Below are 21,539 nucleotides of genomic sequence, written 5' to 3'. Positions count from 1 at the left end.
ATATATATATATATATATATATATACACACTCCGTTCACTCATCTCTATTCTCTTTGTCATGTTTGATAGATCTTGATCCTGGAAGAACCTTAGACTCATCCCTCTAACTCCAGAGAAGGGAAGTACTGGCCAAGGTATGAGAGCCAGTGGCTAGAATCCCGTCTCCCGGGGCTCCTTGTTGCCTTCACTGCCTTTTATGCTGGCATAGGTTAAGCATATCGCATACATAATTATAATGTCTTTTAGTATTTGATTTAATTGCAGTTTTTAGGATCATCTATGCAGGTTGCCCTTCCTTCCATCTATTCATATCCTTTCCAATCTTCATGACCTCACATTCTCTGGGAGACTTTTCCTAAATTTGCTCAAACTGTTCCCTTCCCTTGCCCCGATTTTTTAAAAAAGATTTATTTATTTATCTGAGATAGAGTGTGCATGTGAGTGGGGGGCAGGGCAGAGGGAGAGGGTCTGAGCCAAAACCAACTCTGCCATCCAGGCACCCCCAGAATATATTCTTAAGTGGGTCACTTCATAAAGAAGAAGAACTGAATAGGAAGAAAGATCTAGATGACACTAATTTTTTTCCTCACTTTAATCACTCAGATTTCTGAGTCTCTACAAAAGCAAAGGATTTAATTATCTAAAAGCATGCTTAATGGTTGACAACTTTCTGGAAGACATTCAAATTGTGGTGCGAACTCTCCCTTTCAGCTCTGGGAAATGTGCTTCCTCTCCCCTGCAATGCTTGGCATTATTTATCAGAACAAAAGTAATCTATTTCGGGACTATATCCACAAATACCCGCTCCTCCCAGTCAGCAAATGAAGAGCAGCTACAGCTCTGCAGCAAATAGAAGAGGAGGGCGGGGATGCTAGTGAATGAATGAATGGATGAATGGGGACACAGCTGCTGCAGTGGGTTACAAAAATACTTGTGCCATGAGCTCGGGAGTCAAGAACAGGGGGACTGCACAGCTACCAAAGACTGAAGTCATGGGGCCAAATCTCTACTGTATGACTAGCTTCACACACCTGAGCCCCAGGTGAGTGGAGACAGTAGTGAGTCAGGGGCCCATGAGGCAGGCAACTGAAAGCTGTTTTGTAAGTATTGAGTACATTTGTGTGTTAACAAATATTTAAAATAGCAGTTACTATCACTGATTGAGGGCATCCTTTGTGCTAATCACTTTACACATACTATTTCAGTTCATCTTTACACCAGTCCTCTGATAGAGGCATAATTGAGATAATTGCCTCTACTTTATAGAGGAAAAAACAGAGGCTTAGGAAAACTGCCCAAAGTTATAGGTTTGATAAGAGGTGTCAAAAATTCAAACCCAAGGCTGACTGAACCCAAAGCCCATGTCTTCCATTCTAGCACACTACCTCTCAAAAGAGTAATACCAATTAGTGAAATTCATATGCTAATAATAATAGCATCAATAATCCTATCATTTGTTGAGTACCCGCTATCTGCCAAACATCATTTCCTTTAATCCTCACAACCATCCTGAGGTAGGTTTTTCTACCCCCATTTTACTGTGAGGAAACCAAAGCTCGGAAAGGTGAATTAATATGCCTAAGCACACAGTTGGCCAGTGGTGTTCTAGCTGACCTTTTCCTAAGTTCTTTCAAAACTGCTTTTGTTAATAGTTTTCCCTTTGGCCAAATCTCTTCTCAATATGTCTAATATGTTGACTGTCAAAGCGTGTCTTGGGACTGAGTCTTTATGGCACTTAGGAGCACAGGTTACAGACTCATACAAACCTGGGTTTGGATGTCAAAACTTCCATTTTAATAGTTGTATGATCTTTGGCAAGTCACTTAAGAAATACCTGCCCTCACAAACGTATCATTTAATTTACATACATGAAATGCAGAACAAACAGATCCATACAGACAAAAAGCAGATTAATGGTTACGTGGGGATGGGCAGAGGGGTGAATGAGGAATGACTGCTTATGGGTACAGGGTTTCTTTTTGGAGTAAAGAAAATGTTCTGGAATTAGATAGTGAGGATAGCTGCACAACTTTGTGAATATACCAAAACCCACCAAACTGTCCATCTTCAAAGGGTAAATATGGTATGCAAATTATATCTCAATTTTTTAAAAAAGAAAGAAAAGAAAGAAATATCTGGCCTTCTAGCATAACTCCTGGATTACATTTCTGGACAACAGCTGAGCTTTGTTAAGCCCTATATCCTACCTTCCTCCAGGGCTAAATTGTTTCAAAATATCTGTGGTTACCTAAAATGTTAAGTCCAGTAACCTACCATCTCCCCAAGTCTCATCCCCGTATTTCTCTGCACACTCTCCCTTGATCCAAGCCCCACGACTTCGTCTCCCTCCCAATTTCTTCTGGAACCTCTGGAACTTCAAATATGTTCTCATTTCAGGGCCTTTGCACATACTTTCTCTGTTTAAATTCTATCATTCTTTAAGTCTTAGTCATTTGTGTAACATCCTCAAGAAAACTTTCCTTACTGGGGCACCTGGGTGGCTCAGTCATTAAGGGTCTGCCTTCAGCTCAGGGCGTGATCCCAGGGTTCTGGGATCGAGCCCCACTTGGGGCTCTTCTGCTGGGAGCCTGCTTCTTCCTCTCCCATTCCCCCTGCTCGTGTTCCCTCTCTCGCTAGCTGTCTCTCTCTCTGTCAAATAAATAAATAAAACCTTTAAAAAAAAAAAAAGAAAAGAAAGAAAGAAAACTTTCCTTACTGCTCAGACTTACTTGGATCCTGCTGTTATACACTCACAAAGCACTCAGAATATTTCTTTTGTAGCATTCATCGCAATCAGTTAAGTAGTTATATATTTAATTAGCCTATCTCTTTGGCTAAAAATACAAGCTCCATAAAGACAGGAAACTGCTACATCCCAACATCTACCATACTCTCTGGCACACTGTGGGTAGTCAGTAAGTATCTGCTGATTGAATTATCCCACCAAACCTCACTTCCTTATCTCTCTTTTTTTTTTTTTTTAAGATTTATTCATTTACTCTGGGTGGGGGCAGAGAGAGAGGGAGAGAATCCCAAGCTGACTCCCACGCCAAGTGTAGAGCCTGACGTGGGGCTCAATCCCACAACCCCGAGATCATGACCAGAGCCAAAACCAAGAGTCGGACACTCAACCAACTGAGCCAGCCAGGTGGCCCCCCTTATCTTTAAAGAGGTTATAAAAATATTTACCTCATAGAGTTGTTGATACAATTATATTAGTTAATATATGAAAAGGACTTAGCAAGTGCAAGGCACATCATTAATGATCAAATTGGTGGCAGTGATGATAATGGTGGTGATCATTCAGCTCCACATTTATTACACAATATATATCCTTGTGTGACAGGCGAAGATAAAACCATGAGCAAAATAGTAAACTATCCCTGTCCTGCAGAACCTACATCTAACAGTATCCAGGAACTAGCCAAGTTCTTGGACATTTTCCTAGGCTTTTGGACTCTCTGCCCTTTTAGGCACCCTCAAATTTGTGTCCTATTTCGCATCTTACATCTTCCTAATCCATGTCTGTTGGTCTGTCATTTGCTTCAGTCCTCACCGCTATTTGTTCATATGAACTCTGCTCTGTGTTAGCTTTCAATGTTTTCACTTGAAAACATCTTTCTGAGATCAGTGTCCAAGGTTGCTTCTTCTGGCATACCTTTTGTGATCTGCTCTAACTCCAGAGAGGGGAAGTACTGGCCAAGGTATGAAGGCTAGTGGCTGGAGCGCCTATCTCCTGGGGCTCCTTGTTGCCTTCCCTGCCTTTTATGCTGGCCAATATTAGGTTAAGTATATTGCACACACAATTACAAAGTCTTTTCATATCTGATTTTATTGCAGATTAAATTGTATTTCTAAACCACAGTTGAGCTCCCCTCCCCTTAACTATATCCTGTAGTTCAGAGGTATGGTAATCCCCGAGGGAAGAACAGTAATCTCAGGGTGAGTGACATCCAGACCTAAGCTGGATACTCCAGGACCATCTATTTTCTGCGTAAAGTAACTCAGCAGGTGAGTCATTACTCATTCCCTGGTGCATTCTGACTTCCATAGACATCATCCTGCCATCGTGATTGATCGGTATGTTTTCTGGCGTGTGATGAATATCAGCGTTATGGTCTTAACACTGCTTCTACTTACTACTTCCACTGAGCCAAAGAAGTATGTGATTCCACCCAGTTTTATTCCAGTAAAGCTGGGCTTTTCACTCATCTGAAATGTGAGAGGACTGTAAGTAAAAACTTCTTGGGCTCCCAAGGAAAGAGTACTGAGCTAAGAGTTTGAAGTTCTAGTCCCAGCTCCAGTATGTACTTACATGTAATGTCAACTTTTGTTCAGTCACTTATTCACTCAATATTTATCAGGTACCTACTTTAGGCCAAGTACATTGCAGGCTGGGTACATATGCACATAAAGAAAATATAGTTGCCTACCCTCAAATCTTTATAGAGAAGACAGTCCATGTGGAAATTATTTATTACACTGCAATGTGAGATCAGTGTAATGGGCTGTACAGGGAAAGGAAGGATTGGCAACTTGGAAGGTCAACAAGGAAGGTTTTCATTCTTCATTTCACAGATGAGGAAAACCAAGATTACCAAATTAGGGAGATGTGAAATACTCAAAAAAGGAAAGGCAGTGGGGTCTTGGGAGAGGTAGAAACAATGGGCTCCAGTCTCAGCTCTATGGCTCATTTAAATGGCTGTTGACCTATTAAAAAAAGCGTTCATTAATCCAGGCATTCAGTAGGACATCTGAGAACCTATTATATACCAGGCACTGTGCCAGTGGCTTCCATTTCCTCATTTGTTGTGACTGTGAAAATCAAATAAATTCTGAAAATGAAAGCAGTATATAAACTGTAGAATACTACCAATATCCCTGCATATATAGTCCTTCACACCTTACAAGTACTCTGATTTACATCATCTTCTATAATCTTTACAACGATTCTGTATGGTGGGCATTATTATCTGCATCTTACAGGTAAGAAATTGAAGCACAGAGAGGTCAAATAACCCACATAAAGTCATATACATAGCAAGATATAGAACCCAGACCTGATGCAAATCCCCTGGGTTTTTCTTATAAATGTTAAGTATTAACACTTCCAGACAGGCCGAGACAAAGAGGGTCACAAGACTACATATGATTAGATGCCAAGAGATAATACCAGCTAGGTCAGAAAATAAACAGTCATTTTAGCCAGAGTAGTCTTTTACGGAAAAGATGAGAACTGAGCGGGGTGTTAAAGGATGGAGCCTTTGGATAGGTGGTGAGAAGGGTGAGGGCACTCCAAGTGAGGCTCTGGCCAAAGCAGTAGGGCAAAGTGGAAGAATAAAATCTGTAACAAAGGCATCTGGAAGGTAGCAGGGGCATCAGACTTGGAGATGCCCTATCTGCCCTTTTATATTTAGGTGATGCCCTAATGACAGGTTTACATGGGCTCTCCTGTAGTACAGAATGGTAGGAAACAGTATTCCTTGAAAACTTATGCCTCCCTTTCAGCAGTCCTCAGAATCAAAGCAAATAGAGCAGGAGCATGGAGTCACCAGTCTGACCATCTTTAACAGTGGACTTTTGAAACTTTCTGATTTTTTTCTATTATCCTTTCACCAGATCTGGCCAAATTCTCACAATTAGCCTAAGGTGAATATCAGTGAGTTATTTCATAAAGAAGTAAGGCTTAAGCCATTAAGGAAACAAGCCTAAAGACATTCAAGGACCACCCCAAGATAACTACTAGTGGATCCATGAGCAGCAAAGATCATGCTCATAAAATGGACATAAAATTTCTCAATAATGCCTAAAATAAAATTTTAACGTAAATTGCTAAAAGTCATCATTCTAAGCAGCATTATACAACTAAAAGAACACAATTGAAACCTGTTAAGAGGGCAAGGGAAGACTAAGGAATGCATTTATCGTGATTCAGACGGTTTTACTGTAGTCATTCAAATAAGGTTTTATAAGTAAAAATTTAGTTTATTACCCTTTTCCTATCGCTACGTAGCCTCACATCGCAGTCAGGTCACCAAGTCAAACGGTATACTTAGAAACACTATGGAAGTGCAAAAATAAAATGACCTGCTCAAGGTCACACAGATTATCGGAACTGATCCTGGTTCCGAAATTCCCACTGTGGGGCTCCTCTCTTTCCGGACCAATGGGCGGCAAGGGTGGCTGGCCGGTAGAGGGGGCGTGGCCCACGGGTAAGCGCCTCCGAGCGCGCCGGGAAAGGAGTGGAGGGAACACAACCCTTTGACTACAAGGCGCCGCGTGTGCTGCCGGGAGAACCTTGTTCTCGCCGGTGTCTCATACCCGGATGTCTGCAGAGGCGGTGATGGCCCGGCCGCCACCTCCCAGCTCTACTCTCCCCACCACCTCCGCCGCGCCCAGCGTGCGTGAAACCTACGTTACCTTTCCCAGAGCTCCGTTCATCCTTTGCGGCTGTGGCCGGTAACTGCGTAAGCTGAAGACCCGCCCAAGCTGCAGCGATCCCCGGGCGTCTGAAAACACTGACGGAACGCCTCGACGTGTCCAGTAACAATATGCGACCGAGACTCACTCAGTCCCCGCAGCACCTTGGTTCCGGTAGCTTCTGAGACCCAGTAGCTCGAAAACTCTCCAGACTCCGCCCTCGCTACAGGTTAAATGTCACCTTCACTGCAGTTCTTCCAGGCAGAATTAATTGCCACCTCTGTGTTGTCCCAGTGCTTTGCACACGATTCTGCTTTGTCATCCACCATACTGTGTATTATTTGCTACTGTCTCTTTCACGTATTTGATTGTGAGTTGCTTAAAGACTGAGATCCTGATTAATTCATTCCAGTGGCTAACACAGGACATGGAGATCTGACTTCTAACCTTGATTTAAAAGCGGATTGGCCCTAAGTGAGCTTTTCTGACATTCAATTGCCTCATGATAATTGATAATAACTACTTTCTATTGACTGACCATTATGGGCAATGCATTATGCTCAGAGCATCACTTAATTTCTTCCTCACAAGTCTGTTAGTGAAATATGATCACTTGATTTTACATATAAAGATATTCGGAGAGGTTAAGAGACTGGTCTGGGGCCAACCAAAGCTGAGTTTCAAACTCAGTCTAGTTTACGCAAAGTGTTTTCCTTCTGACACACCCCTTCTCACATGAGATAATAATGTCACTGCACATTCATTTACTTACTTTACACACATTAACCATTTACTTAGCATGACTTTGTACCAGTCCTTTGATTGAATCTTGGGAATACAGAGATGAATAATACATGTCCCTGCCCTTAAGCAACTCATAGAGAATTTCATCAAACTAAAAAGGTTTTGTGCAGAAAAGGAAACAATCCACAGAAGAGACAACCTACAGAAAGGGAGAAAACAGTTGCAAACCATACATCTGTTAAGGGGTTAATATCCAAAGTATATAAGGAATTCAACTCGGTAGCAAGAAAACAAGTAACTCGATTTTAAAATGGGCAAAGGCATTTGCCACGATGTGGATGGACCTAGAGGATATTATGCTAAGTGAAATTAGTCAGAAAGAGAAACACAAATACCATATGATTTCACTTATATGTGGAATCTAAAAAACAAAACAGACTCTTAAATACGGAGAACAAATTGGTGGTCCAGAGGGGAGGTGGGTGGGGATGGGCAAAATAGGTGAAGGGAATTAAGAGGTAAAAATTTAAGTTATAAAATAAGTCACAGAAGGACACCTGGGTGGCTCAGTCGGTTAGGTGTCTGCCTTCCACTCAGGTCATGATCCCAGGGTCCTGGGACCTAGTCCTGTATCTGGTTCCTTGCTCAGCAGGGAGCCTGCTTCTCCCTCTGCCTGCCACCTCTCTCTTTCCCTCTGAAGAATAAAATCTTTAAAAAATAAATAAAATAAGGATCAGAGATGAAATGTACAGCATAGGGAACATAGTAATATTGTGATAACCTTGTGTGGTGACCGATGGTGATTACACTTACCATAATGAGCACTGAGTAATGTATAGAAGTGCCAAATCAATATGTTGTACACCTGAAACTAGTATATCATGGTATGTCAATTATAAGTCAGTAGCTTTTTAAAATGGGCAAAGTACCTGAATAGTCATTTCTCAAAAGAAGACACACAAATGGCCAGCAATGTATAAAAAGATGCTCAATATTACTAGTCATCAGGGAAATGGAAAACAAAACCACAATGAGATATCACCTCACACCTGTTAGAATGGCTATTATCAAAAAGACAAAAGCTAAGTTTTGGCAAGGATGCGGAGAAAAGGGAACCCTTGAACACTGTTGGTGGGAATATAAATTGGTATCACTGCAATGGAAAACAGCATAATTAGTAAATGTATAATAGAATATTATACCAGCCTTTATTTTTTTTGAAGTTTTTTTTTTTTTTTTTTTTTGATAGGGTTGGGGGAGCGCAGCAGGCAGAGGGAGAGGGAGAAGCAGGCTTCCCGCTGAGCAGGGAGCCCATCTCGGTGCTCGATCCAGGGAAGATCACGACCAGAGCCGAAGGTAGACGCTTAACCAACTGAGCCACCCAGGCGCCCCTATACCAGCCTTTAAAAACAAGGAAATCCTGTCATTTGTGACACCATAGATGAAACTGGAGGACATTATGCGAAATGAAATAAGACAGGCACAGAGAAATAGATATTATAGAGAGAGAGAGAGAAAGAGAAAGAATGAGGGCATGAGTTGGGGGGGAAGGGCAGAGGGAGAGGGAGAGAGATAATTTTAAGCAGGCTCCACGAGGGGCTCCATCTCACAACCCTGAGATCATGACCTGAGCCAAAATCAGACGCTTAACCAACTGAGCCACCCAGACACCTCACTTATACATGAAATTTAAAGTGGCTGGACTTAGGAGTACCTGGGTGGCTCGGTCCATTAAGTATCTACCTTCAGTTCAGGTCATGGTCTCAGGGTTCTGGGATCAAGTTCCGCATCGGGCTCCTTGCTCAGCAAGGAGGCTGCTTCTCCCTCTGCCTGCTGCTCCCCCTGCTTGCGCTCTCTCTTTCTGTCAAATAAATAAATAAAATCTTTAAAAAATTTTTAATTTTTTAAATAAAATAAAATAGTTGGACTCATAGAAGCAGCGTATAGATTGGTGGTTACCAGGCATTTGAGTGGGAGTTGGGAGCAGAATGGGGAAGTGTTGGTCAAAGGGTAAAAAGTTCCAGTTATGCAGGATAAATTAAGCTTGGAGATCTATTGTACAGCATGATGACTACAGCTAATAATACTGTATTGAATATTGGAAATATGCTAAGAGAGTAAATTTAGGTGCTCTCATCACAAAAGATAACTATATGAGGACATGATATGTTAACTAGCTTAACCATAATTAATCATTTCACTATGTATATGTATATCAAATCATCATATTGTACACCTTAAATATATAGAATTTTTAAATGGCTGATAGAGATCAGTAGGGAAGCCAAGTCATAAACACTTATAAAGCAATAATGAATTATAATTACAGAGATATACACATAAACTCTGTGTATGAAGGGAGTACCTGGTCACATAAAGTCAACATCAAATGAAATAACAAATATGCAGTTATTGTTATTGTTGCTGTTATTATTATTGCTGCTACTATTTTGATGTTATTGTTGTTCTTAGCAAGGCAAAGATGTAAAACCTGGTAAATATAAATGGGGCTTCAGTGATAGGGAGTTTGCTTTGTTGTCAGAAACCCTGTCAAGATCCCTCATCCTATTGGGGCACCTGGGTGGCTCAGTAAGTTGAGCGTCTGACTCTTGATTTCAGCTCAGGTCATGATCTTGGGGTTGTAGGATCAGCACACATCAGGCTCCTTGCTCAGTGGGGGGTCTGCTGGAGATTCTCCCCTTCTGTCCCTCTCTCTCTCTCTCCCCTCCCCATGCTCTCACTCTCCCATACATCAATCAATCAATCAATCATTTTTTTAAAAATCCCTTATCCTATTGTTTTATCAATTTTTCCCATGACGAAATTCCAAGGAGCTACAAAGGACTATGTAGGTAAATCTATGTCCCCCAAAGGTAGCCCTTAACCCTTTTGGGGCAGAGTTGTTAAGAGATCATCTAAACAGACAAATTCACATTAAGTGATGCTCTGAGCATAATGCATTGCACATACTGGTGGGTCAATAGAAAGTAGTTATTATCAATTATTATGAGGCAGTTGAATGTCAGAAAGGCTCACTTAGAGTCAATCAGCTTTTTTTTTTTTTAAGTTTACTTATTTCTTTTAGTAACCTCTACACCCAACGTGGGGCTCAAACTCACAACCCCAAGATCAAGAGTCGCATGCTCTATCGATTGAGCCAGCCGGGTGCCCCTCGATCAGCTTTTATATCAAGGTTAGAAGACAGATCTCCATGTCCTGTGCTAGCCACTGAAATAAATTAATCAGATAGGATCTCAGTCCTTGAGGAACTCACAATAAAATATGTGAAAGAGATACTAATAAATAATTAATACATAGTATTAGTAAATGAAATAGCAGAATTGTGTGCAAAGTATTGGGACAACAAAGAGATGGCAATTACTTCTGCCTGGACAAATAGCAGACAAGTCGTACCTCCTCCACCACAGTGACTTGTTTTTGCCTGCGTGGGTATCTAAGAGCTGTTGAGATTTTAGAAGTGAATTTTTAAATAGAAAAAAAAATCTGTCGAGTTCCTAGTTTGTGTCGGGTCAGGTCTTTTCAGGTATATAGGTTCATTCAACCCTCCCAATAACTGTGTGAAGCTGAGAATCACTCATTCATTTCATAGGTGAGGAACAGAGGCACGAAGAAGTTACCTAGTTAACATAAGTAACTCTGTAAGTGATGACCTGTCTGATTTCAGTGCCTGTGTTCCTTCTGTTACACGGGACTGCAACTGTAGGTTTCCCAAAGGGCAGACTGGCTAGGCCAGAGAGTTTCTTTCCTTGTCTAGTCCGGGTAAATGCAACCTGATACAAACCCATCTTTGTGTTGTTCATATACTCTGAAGATGGAGAAAGCTGAGGGGAAGAGGAATAAGAAGGAAGAAAAGGACAATTAATTCTGTTACAAAGCACAGGGATTCTCAAGACAACCAGAATACTTTCAAAGGTCAGGAATCTAGGACCCAGAAGAGAGGTGAAATCAGCATACATGGATGTAAAAACACCATAGCAATATCCTTTAATGTTTCAGAATGGATATTATTGTTGCCAAGCTCTGCTGATGATGTCATGTGTTACAAGGGAATATGAGCTTACTGAACTTCCCAGAAAGACACTTTTTTCAGATGTGGCCAGCAATCCTTGCATATCCATTATTCTATACTTTCTCTGGCTTATTTTGTCTCCAGCCTTTAAAAATTAAGCCTCCCATGGAGAAATCAAGACAGCTCAATACAGGGCACTTTCCAGGTACCAAGGCTCCTGCTTTCTTGCTTTATCTTTCTATATGAGCTGCCCAAGAGAAAGGATGTACCTTATTCATCTTTGTATCTCCAACATCTACTCCAGAGCCTGGCCCGTGGTAATACGCATCTGGTGAACTGAATTGAAAACTTCCTATTCTTCTTTCCCTTTTGTCTCCTACCTCTGTGATGGCATTCTTGTCTGCACATCCACTAGTGGCATAGTAGACACATAAGGATGGGAGAATGCGTATAGAATATGGGCTCGGATCCAGCCCTGCTTCCATCATTTACTCGCTGTGTGATTTTGAATGTTTGAGGAACTTCAAGTTTGACTGAAATGTATATATAGAGGGAAAAAAAGTGGTGAGAAAAGAGACTAGAGAGGCAGAATAGAGTCAAAGTGTTAAATTCCAGGCCATAGGGTTGGGGAGGCTTTGGCCAGTCAAGAATCAGTAAGGAGTAGAATAGTGGAGGAGAGAATGGAGCCAGGGAGTCTGCCAGAAGACCAGGGGAGCCATTTAAGTGAGAAAGAGGAGGGCCCAAGTTAAGGGCCTACCAGAGCTGAAGAATCAATGTTAAGGAGGTAGAATGGGCAGGATTTGGTTAAATGGTTAGGATTGATTAGACATGTATAGTAAAGAACATTTTGAGTTATAATCTGAGACAGGTCCTATAAATAGGTACATAGGCCAGTTTCCCATTCCCCCAGGCATGTGACCTGCTGCTGCCCCTCTCTTTATCTTCCTGGAAGCCCCTTGGGCCATCATCCTAGAGTGGGAAATAGATTGAGGCTCACCAACCCTCCTGACCTCCCCAGTGGAAGAAATAGAAGAAAAGGGGTAGAACATTTGAATGCCATCTGTAAACGGTGCCTGAAGCAAATCCTTTGTATTTACGTTCTTCAGTTTTGCCGTGATGATGAGTGGATATTAGAAGAGAGGCAGCTAAGATAGTAGGGCTAAGGAAGAGAGAACTCAATAGTAAATTGTGATCACTTCACTTTGACAATGGTTGACAAATCCCTCTCTCCCTCTCCTCCAAAACATTCTTAATGTTGCCATGAGAGTAATGTTTCTAAATACACATATAACCATGTCACTTCCCTGCCCAAGAACATTTAATGCTCCCCGCACCCTGACTATTGCAGTGGTGTCCAACAAAACTTTCTACAAATTTGTAAATGTTCGATATCTGCTCTGTGCAATATGGTAGCTACTAACCACATGTGGCGTTTGAGCACTTGAACTTGAAATGTGACTAGCACAACGTACGAACTGGATTTTAATTTAATTTTTATTTAAATTGTATCTTAAATAGCCATTCATGGATAAGTGGCTCCCTACAGGATCAAGTCCAAACTCTTGAATAAGACCTACTGAGGGGCGCCTGGCTGGCTCAGTCAAAGGAGCATGCAACTCTTGATCTCAGGGTCGTGGGCTTAAGCCCCACGTTGGGTGCTGAGATTACTTAAAATAAATAAATAAGATTAAAAAAAAAAAGACTAACAATGAGAAAAATCTTAAAAAAAAAACAAAACAAAAACAAACCCATACTAGGATCTTTACTCCCTACTCCTACCTACCTATCCAGCTTCATTTCCCACTCTTTTCAACAGAAATATTAGTCCCAGTCAAAACAAATTTCTATAATTCTTTAATCCTGACATACTCTATCATATCTTCATATCTCCCTGCCTTTGTACCTCAATTCTTTCTGCTGAAATGACCTTTCTTTCCTTACTCGCCTGGCAAATCCCAGCTCTTCTTTCAAGATACAAGTCAAGTGTTACCTTTTTTATTTAGCCTCTTGCATCCACTTCACAGAAATGGTGTGGTCCCTGTGGTCCCCCCACTGTGCTTACACAGCCCCCTTTGCATGCCCTCAACACAGTGTGTTATAACTATTTGCTCACTTGTGTATCTTGCCCACTGGATTGTGAGCATTTTTAAAGGAGTGATTTTTTTTCACTTCAAAGACTGACCACAGATACTATTGTGTTTTGTTGTTTTGTGCCTTTCAAACAACTTACATGAACATTACGCAATTTTTTTTAAAAGATTTTATTTATTTATTTGACAAAGAGAGAGACAGCCAGCAAGAGAGGAAACACAAGCAGGGGGAGTGGGAGAGGAAGAAGCAGGCTTCCCAGTGGAGCAGGGAGCCCGATGTGGGGCTCCATCCCAGGACTCTGGGATCACACCCTGAGCCGAAGGCAGACGCTTAATGACGGAGCCACCCAGGCGTCCCGAACATTACCCAATTTTAGCAAAGTTACCATAGGTAAGTTTTCTCACTTTGTAGATAAAAAAACCAAAGGGAAGAAGATAGGTGGCTTGCCTAAGCTTAAACAATTTGTACATGGCAAAAAACAGAGTAATGTATCTTTCTAGCTCTGGATGTTCCTTCTTTTTTTTTTTTTTTTTTTTTTTTTTTTAGGATTTTATTTATTTATTTGACAGAGAGAGAGAGAGACAGCCAGCGTGAGGGAACACAGGCAGGGGGAGTGGGAGAGGAAGAAGCAGGCTCCCAGTGGAGGAGTCTGATGTGGGGCTCGATCCCAGGGATCTGGAATCACGCCCTGAGCTGAAGGCAGACCCTTAACGACTGAGCCACCCAGGCACCCCCTGAACGTTCCTTCTGATGGTCAACAACACCAAATGCAAATTAGAAATTCTGAGATCCTCCTACTGCCAACCCTAAGTCTCAAACCAACAGTCGGTGAACTGGCATTTACACAGTACACATGAATTTGGGCCATAAGCAACTTTCCTGAGAAACTAACAATGAAGTCAGTCTTTTCCCAGATAAGAATGGAAGCTAAATACAATGAAACACCAACGTTTTTCACCTTGTAAATTTCCCCTCCCCCTCCAGACAGATGTTTCTCAATATTATTCATCTTTTTTTTTTAAGGTTTAAAAGTTTTTTTATTTTTTTAAAGACTTATTTATTTGACAGAGAGAGAGCACAAGCAGGCAGAGCAGCAGGCAGAGGGAGAGGGAGAAGCAGGCTCCCCACGGAGCCCAGAGTCTAATGTGGGACTCATCCCATCATGACCTGAGCCGAAGGCAGACACTTAACCGACTGAGCTACCCAGGCACCCCAAGATTTTTTTTTATTTTTAAGTAGTTTCTACACCCAATGTGGGGCTGGAACTCACAACCCTGAGATCAAGAGTCACAATGTTCTACCAACTGAGCCAGCCAGGTGCCCCAACTTCATCTTATACTTAGTCCTGAGCGACGTATTCTTGAAGGAGTATTCTTCATTTTTCTTTGTATCCCAATAATTTGGCACAGGTCATAGAACATAATGAGGCTACAATAAATATTGGATGAAGTAATGAATGAAAGAATATTTAAACGTTCTTAGAGGTAATTATGGAGTTTAGATTTCTCCAAGATCTTGCACCATCAAAAAAGCCTGGAGGAACTTTGCCTTTCTGGCTTTATTTTTACAAGTCAACCTTCTATAAAAGCTTTAAAAAAAAAAAAAAACCTGATCCAGTCCACAGCACAACCACATCAGAGAAAGCCTTAGGGAAGAAGAGAGAATAAAGGGAGGCCCTTTTGAAGAACATGTTTGATCTCAGATTAAACTTCCTTTAAAGTAATAATTCTATGGTCCCCTGTCATAAAAAGTTTCCCAAAGGTGCCAAATAGTTCTAGTTTATGACTAAAGTAAAAATATACGCAGTAAGCTGCCTTCAATTGAGAACTATTTTAGCTTCAGTAGAACTTTTCTGCTTCTATTTTTTGGTATGGTTTTGGTACAAAGAAAATCATACTTACAAGGAAAAAAAAAAGATAAAGGGCCAAAGGTGAAAGAGCAGGCTACCAAAGAAAAGCCAGAAAGGAATGATGCTGACGCCCCAGCCTATACTTTACAAGGAGTTCTCTGCTTGTGCAGGGTTGGGCCCAGAGAGCAGGGCTTGCCTAACCCTGGAGAAAGGGCGAATGGATGATGAAAGAGGCTGCAAGAGGGAAGCTCAAGTGGTTAGTGAGATCACAGAAGCTGTAAGAAGGGAGGTTACAAAGAACCACCTACCAGGCAGCTAGGTATGCAACTCAGTCAGTCTTTCCAGAAGCCCAGAACCTGTGTTCAGGTTGGTTCAACCCAGCGTCTAGCACAGGGATACTGGGAAAGCACCTGCCGCACAAAGCTCCTCCAGCACAGGGAGGATACTTGGACACTGGGAGGCTATCCTCCTCCCCTTCCTTCTATAGCTGGCACTATTACTTGCCATTAGAAAAACTTTTCTTAGGGTGTAGGAAGAATCTTTTGTGTTGCTGCTATCTGAGCCCCAGATACCGAATGTATACTGGGAAAAAAAAAACCAACAACAGAAAAAACATTATTTCACTCTAGTAAACTACTCAGAGCCTCTAGTGTAAATCTCCTGCTTGACATCTTGGGATTAGGAGACACAGGTGCAGATTTTACAAGATCATGATGTTGGGGGGGGATCGTGATGTGGAGGCAAATTTTGAAATAAATTCTTCAGAAGAGAGTACTACCTCCTTGACCTACTGGGATAGGAATTTCTAACTTTCATCTTCCCCAACTATCTTCTCTATGTCTTTTTTTTCTTTTTAAGACTTTATTTATTTGAGAGCACGAGAGCAAGCGCGTGCACATGAGTGGGGGGCAGGTGGGCAGGCAGAGGGACAAGCAAACTCCCTGCTGAGCAGGGGGGTTCCATCCCAGGATACAGGGATCATGACCTGACACTTAACAGACTGAGCCACCCAGGCGCCCCTCTCCTCTATGTCTTTATTTGAATGCCTTATCCTTTTTACCTCTACTTTCACAGTCTTCTACCTGAACTACTGTGCTGGCTTTCTAATCTACAAACTTTCAGTCTCATCCCCATTCCAGTTCATTTCCAAAAGCACATAAGGATTATGATTTAACAAACAAAATAAATCAAATCAAACAACACCTTCCATAACTACTTACAGCCCTCTAATTTGACAACACATTCCTTACCTTGGCATTCATTGCTCTCACGATCCATCTCCAATTTACCATTCTAACCACTTTTATCACATACCCATTGCTCCTACTACACTGATAACTCTGTTCAACATATTTTCCTATACTGCAGATTATACTAAATGTTCATATTTAGGATTACTTTCCTATGGTAGCTATCATGAAAAGCAAAATTCATTCTTTATTTCAGAGGCACCAAATCCTGTTTTTGTCACCTCTTCACAAGCATTGAATATTGATATATTTGAAGAATTTCCAGATTTGGTAAGTAAAAAATTGTATATAAAAAATCTTTGTGAATGGATAAAGAAAATGTGAGAGAGATATATAATTATATAAATATAATATTCAGCCATAAAAAAAAGAAGGAAATCCTGCCATTTGTGGTAACAGATTAACTGCTCAGTGAAATAAGTCAGACAGAGAAAGACAAATACTGTATGATCTCACTTATACAGAGAATCTTAAAAAAAAAAAACAAAACCTAAAAAATAAGCTCGTAAATACAGAGAACAGATTGGTGGTTTCCAGAGGCAGGGGTGGGTAGGGGGATGGACGAAATGGGTAAAAGTGATGAAAAGGTACAAACTTCCAGTTACAAAGTAAGTCCTGGGGATGTAATGTATAACCCGGTGACTATAGTTAATATTACTGTCTGTATATTTGAAAGTTGCTAAGAGAGTGTATCTTGAAAGTTTTAATCATAAGGAAAAACATTTATAATTATGTGTGGTGATGGATGTTAACTAAACTTATTGTGGTGATCATTTCACAATATATACATATATTGAATCATTGTTATATACCTGAAACTAATGTTTTATATCAATTTTATCTCAAAAAAAATCTTTGAGACTTGGTAGTTCATAAATTCTGTTTTCTGTTTTGGTTTGTAGTATGGTTGAACCTTTCCCCCATGCTTTGTTATCCAATTGTATTTCCTTTGTGAATTGCCTGTTCATGTCTGTTACCTATTTATCCTTTGTGGTCTTAATACTTTTATTCCTGCAATCTCAGCCTTTTACACACACTCTTATATTTTAGGAAGCAGCTTATGTTCAGGGAAAGAGCACCATACTAGAGATCATGAAAAACTACCATTATTTGACACAGAGCAAGTCATTTCTATTTTATACACCTCAAATCTGTACCCAAATCCGTGTACCCAAATCTACAAAATGAGGATGATGCAACAGAAGCTCCAAGATCAAGGAAAAGTGTCAGTGAATGGGGCTACCCTCCAAAAATCCTGATTTCTGCTTTATCTAGAAGAGCTTCCTTTTTATCCATTGTCATATATGTGTGTGTGTATATATATAAAATATAAATATATAATTATAAACAATATAATAAATATGTTAATTATATAAATGTATAACTATATATAGTATAATATATGTATAAATTACATATATATAATTTATATATGTATATATATATAAATTCCTAAAGCCCTTCCATCTCTAATGGCCATGGATTCCTTTATTCTGCCATAGATAGACTGTAACCAGTTAAAGATCAATTCCTGTGGTTGTTATTTCCGTTTTATAGATACAAAAACTAAGGTTCAGTCCAAGTGAATAAAGTATTCAAATCTGGCTAAAAGAACTTCCAACTCTGGATACTTTTACCTTTGGTGAAAGTTTGGATTTGTTTCTTCAGCATTCTTACCACTCCAAGATATAATGATTCTGAGTTTCTCAAGACTGTACAACCTTAAGACTGTAAAGTCTCTGAAGGCTCTAAAATCTTCTAATTCTTGTGGAGTAACTAACAGAGGGAGGATGAAGTTGTGGAATAGTCAGCTCTTAGCTAGCTCCCCTCCACCTGCCCCACCTCCAACTGGCTATTCACTTAAATTCCAAATGTTTAAATGACCATGGGGGAAATATGAAAATTATAGCTCATTCATTCACCCATGGAATAGTTTATGCTATGCATATAATTAAAATGATAAAGAAAAATATTTAGTATGTAACAAACAATAGATAACTTTATGCAGCATTGTCCCAATTGTGTTAAAATAGATACACAGTGAAAAAAATAAAAGGGAAGAATGACAAACGATAATCTTGATTGATTCTGGTTGGTGGGATAAGTCATTTTTTAAAAATTTTATCCCAATCTTTTATATTATTTTTTATTTTTATAATCAGGAAAAAAATGTTTTAAGTTCAAACGTGTGAGGCCCCACACCTGGAGCCGTCAATTTGTCTCAGAGTTGGGATGTGGAGATGAGTCATCTTGAAAGGAGAGGGAGGGGACAGCTGGGCTTTGAACAGGGCTGCCTTTGAAGGGGAGGGACAAGCACTGGATAGGGTGAGGACTGATCAACCCAGCTGGAGTTCAAACCGGAAGCGCTGACGGTGGCACCCTACGGGGCAAAATCCTGCCGCAAGAGCCGGGAATAACGTGGCAGCTGCAACTCGCCCTCAAAGCCTGCCAGACCCAAGTCACCCCCACGGCCCTCCAGCCGACGCCCTGGCTACTTCCCGCCCCTTGCCTCTCCCCATTGGTCCGCTGAAGCTCTTTGGTTTCCGGGGCCCGCCCCTCTGGGGCCTGCGAGAGGCGGGACGCTCCCTCCCCCACTTCCACCGCTTCCACGGGGGCAGCCATGCTGAGAGTGGCAGGCGGAGGAGGGTGGAGCCGTTGGTTCTTTGCACCACCGCTGCGGCCTCTCCCAGTGTTTCTCCGCCGCGCGCTATGGGAACCCAATGGAAAGAGTGATTTACCACTTGGGAGCTGGGCGTTTGTATGAAGTGCCGATGTTTCCTGCACTGTCTCCAGTTCCCTGGAGGCCGGTGGGTTTTAGTTTTCTAGAGGTGATGTCATCACAAAACCTTTCCAAGGTCCTAATGCCCGTGGTTAGGATCTCAGAGCCATTGAAAATCAGAGATCCTTAGAGATAGGATGACCATATAACTTACTGTCCAAACTAAATAGCTTTGAGACCCTAAGAGGATGCTATTAATAATTACGATTGGCACAACAGTCATAATTGTGGGCTATTCTGGAACTTAAATAGCCACCCTACTTAGAGATCACCTGGTCCCAGGCCCAGCTCTTTTATTTTGTTAATTTGTGGTAAAAGGTATATAACATAAAATTTTCCATCTTAACCATTTTTAGGTGTACAATTCAGTGGCATTAATTTCATTCACAGTGTTGTGCAACCTTTTACCTATATCCAAAATTTTTCATCACCCTAAATGGAAACTACTCAGTAAGTGATAACTACCCATTACCCACTCTTATTAGCCCCTGATACTCTTTATTCTGTTTTGTGTCTTCAATTCACCTATTCTTGATATTTCACATGTCTTAAGTGGAATTATGCACTTTCGTCCTTTTCTGTTTACCTTCTTTTAGCATGGTGTTTTCAAGGTTCATGCATATTGTAGCTTATATCAGCACTCCATTCTGAATTATGGTTGAGTAATACTACATTGTATGGATATTACACGTTTGTTTATTCATTCATTAGTTGATGGACACGAGTTGTTTCTACCTTTTGACTGTTATGAATGCAACTATAAATACCTTCATTCAAGTACTTGACTCTGCTTTCAATTCTTTTGAGTATACACTTAGGAGTGGAATTGTTGGATCATATGGTAATTCTGTGTTGTAACCTTTTGAGGAACTGCTTTACTGTTTTTCACTGTACCTGGACCATTTTATATTACCACCAGCGATGTATGAGGGTTCCAATTTCTCCACATCTTCACCAACACTTGTTACTTTTCATTTTTTTGTCTTTAGTTTTTATGGCTGTCCTGGTAGGTGTAAAATATTACCTCATTGTAGTTTTGGCTTGCATTTACCTTATGACTAGTGATGTTGAGCACCTTTTCTTGTGCTTATTGGTCATTTTTATATCTTTTCTGGAGAAATTTTCATTCAAGTCTTTTGCGCGTTTTTGAACTGTTGAGTTGTAGGAGTTTTTTATTTTTTGATTTTTTAAAAATTTATTTGTTATTGTTATTAAAGTGTATGTAAGACTTCTTTATAAATTCTGGAGATTAAACCCTTCCTGGTTATATAGTTAGCAAATATTTTCTCTCATTTTGTGGCTTGTCTGTTCACTCATTTTATAGTGTCCTTTGATGCACAAAAGTTTTTAATTTTAGTCAAGTCCAATTTACCTATAATTTCTTTTGTTGTCTGTGCTTTTGGTGTCATATTTAAGAAACTATTGCCAAATGCAAAGTCATGTGGCCCATCTCATTTTACAGATGGAGAAATTGAAGCGTACAGGGGGAAAAGCCTGAGCACTCAAGGTCACTGTAAGTTAATAACAGCTGGGACTAAAATCTGAGTTCTGTTCACAACCAGTGATAAATATAAGAAAACACACACTTAAAAAAAATCTTTGAGTAGAGTTTTACCTTCAATAATAAAATAATAGAATAGAATCTTTAGAACAACTTTGCTCCTAGACTAAATAGAAAAGGCTGTATATAGTTCAAATTATTATGATAGTAGATAACTCTGACTGGATAATTTGGGGGTCAGTATTAAACAAACAAACTAATGAAAATTGATGTCTTCAATAAAGAAACAAACGGGATCCTGGCTTACTTCAGGACATAACATCTAGAGAATGGCACTTTAATTCATAGCCTAGGAAACTAGGATTTAGAAATCTAAATCTGGGGCACCTGGGTGGCTCAGTGGGTTAAGCATCTGCATTTAGTTCAGGTCATGATCCCAGGGTCCTGGGATTGAACCCCACATCGGGCTCCCTGCTCAGCGGGGAGTCTGCTTCTCCCTCTCACTCTGCCCCCTTACCCCTCTCATGCTTGCTCTTTCTCTCTCTCTCTCAAATAAATAAATAAAATCTTTTTTAAAAATCTAAGAAAGGAAGGAAGGAAGGAAGGAAGGAAGGAAGGAAGGAAGAAAGAAAGAAAGAAAGAAAGAAAGAAAGAAAGAAAGAAAGAGAGAGAGAGAGGGAGGGAGGGAGGGAGGGAGGGAGGAAGAAAGAAAGAAAGAAAAAAGAAAAGAAATCAAATCTAAATCTTTCCTGGCTGAGTTACCTAAGGAACTTCCTACTGAAGCCAAGGGTCAAAATGTCAATTTCACTTTAATTTTTTTAACCAGTGTATATTAATAGAAATTCCTTTCCAAAAGTTGGCTTTTTTTTTTTTT

At 40.5% G+C, this 21,539-nt stretch overlaps 1 protein-coding gene and 1 long non-coding RNA gene across 2 annotated transcripts in view; one reads left to right on the top strand and one right to left on the bottom strand.

The window, feature by feature from the left end:
* The window catches only part of MRPL48 (mitochondrial ribosomal protein L48), a 53,838-nt gene extending 47,259 nt beyond the window's left edge, over positions 1 to 6,579 (bottom strand). The window contains exon 1 of the mRNA XM_008707323.2: positions 6,422 to 6,579. Within this exon, the coding sequence (XP_008705545.1) occupies positions 6,422 to 6,442 (21 nt within the window). The 5' untranslated portion in view covers positions 6,443 to 6,579. The remainder of the gene's footprint in view (positions 1 to 6,421) is intronic.
* A 12,456-nt stretch (positions 6,580 to 19,035) lies between these two features.
* Positions 19,036 to 21,539, top strand: part of LOC103678036 — an 8,929-nt gene continuing 6,425 nt past the window's right edge. Inside the window, exons 1-2 of the long non-coding RNA XR_572590.2 lie at positions 19,036 to 19,192; positions 20,627 to 20,677. This is a non-coding gene — a long non-coding RNA (uncharacterized LOC103678036). The remainder of the gene's footprint in view (positions 19,193 to 20,626; positions 20,678 to 21,539) is intronic.

Source organism: Ursus maritimus, unplaced genomic scaffold, assembly GCF_017311325.1.
Source record: "Ursus maritimus isolate PB19 unplaced genomic scaffold, ASM1731132v1 scaffold_16, whole genome shotgun sequence".
NCBI lineage: Eukaryota > Metazoa > Chordata > Mammalia > Carnivora > Ursidae > Ursus > Ursus maritimus.
Note: the sequence above shows the minus strand (reverse complement) of the source record. Positions and strands in the feature narration are given on the sequence as shown.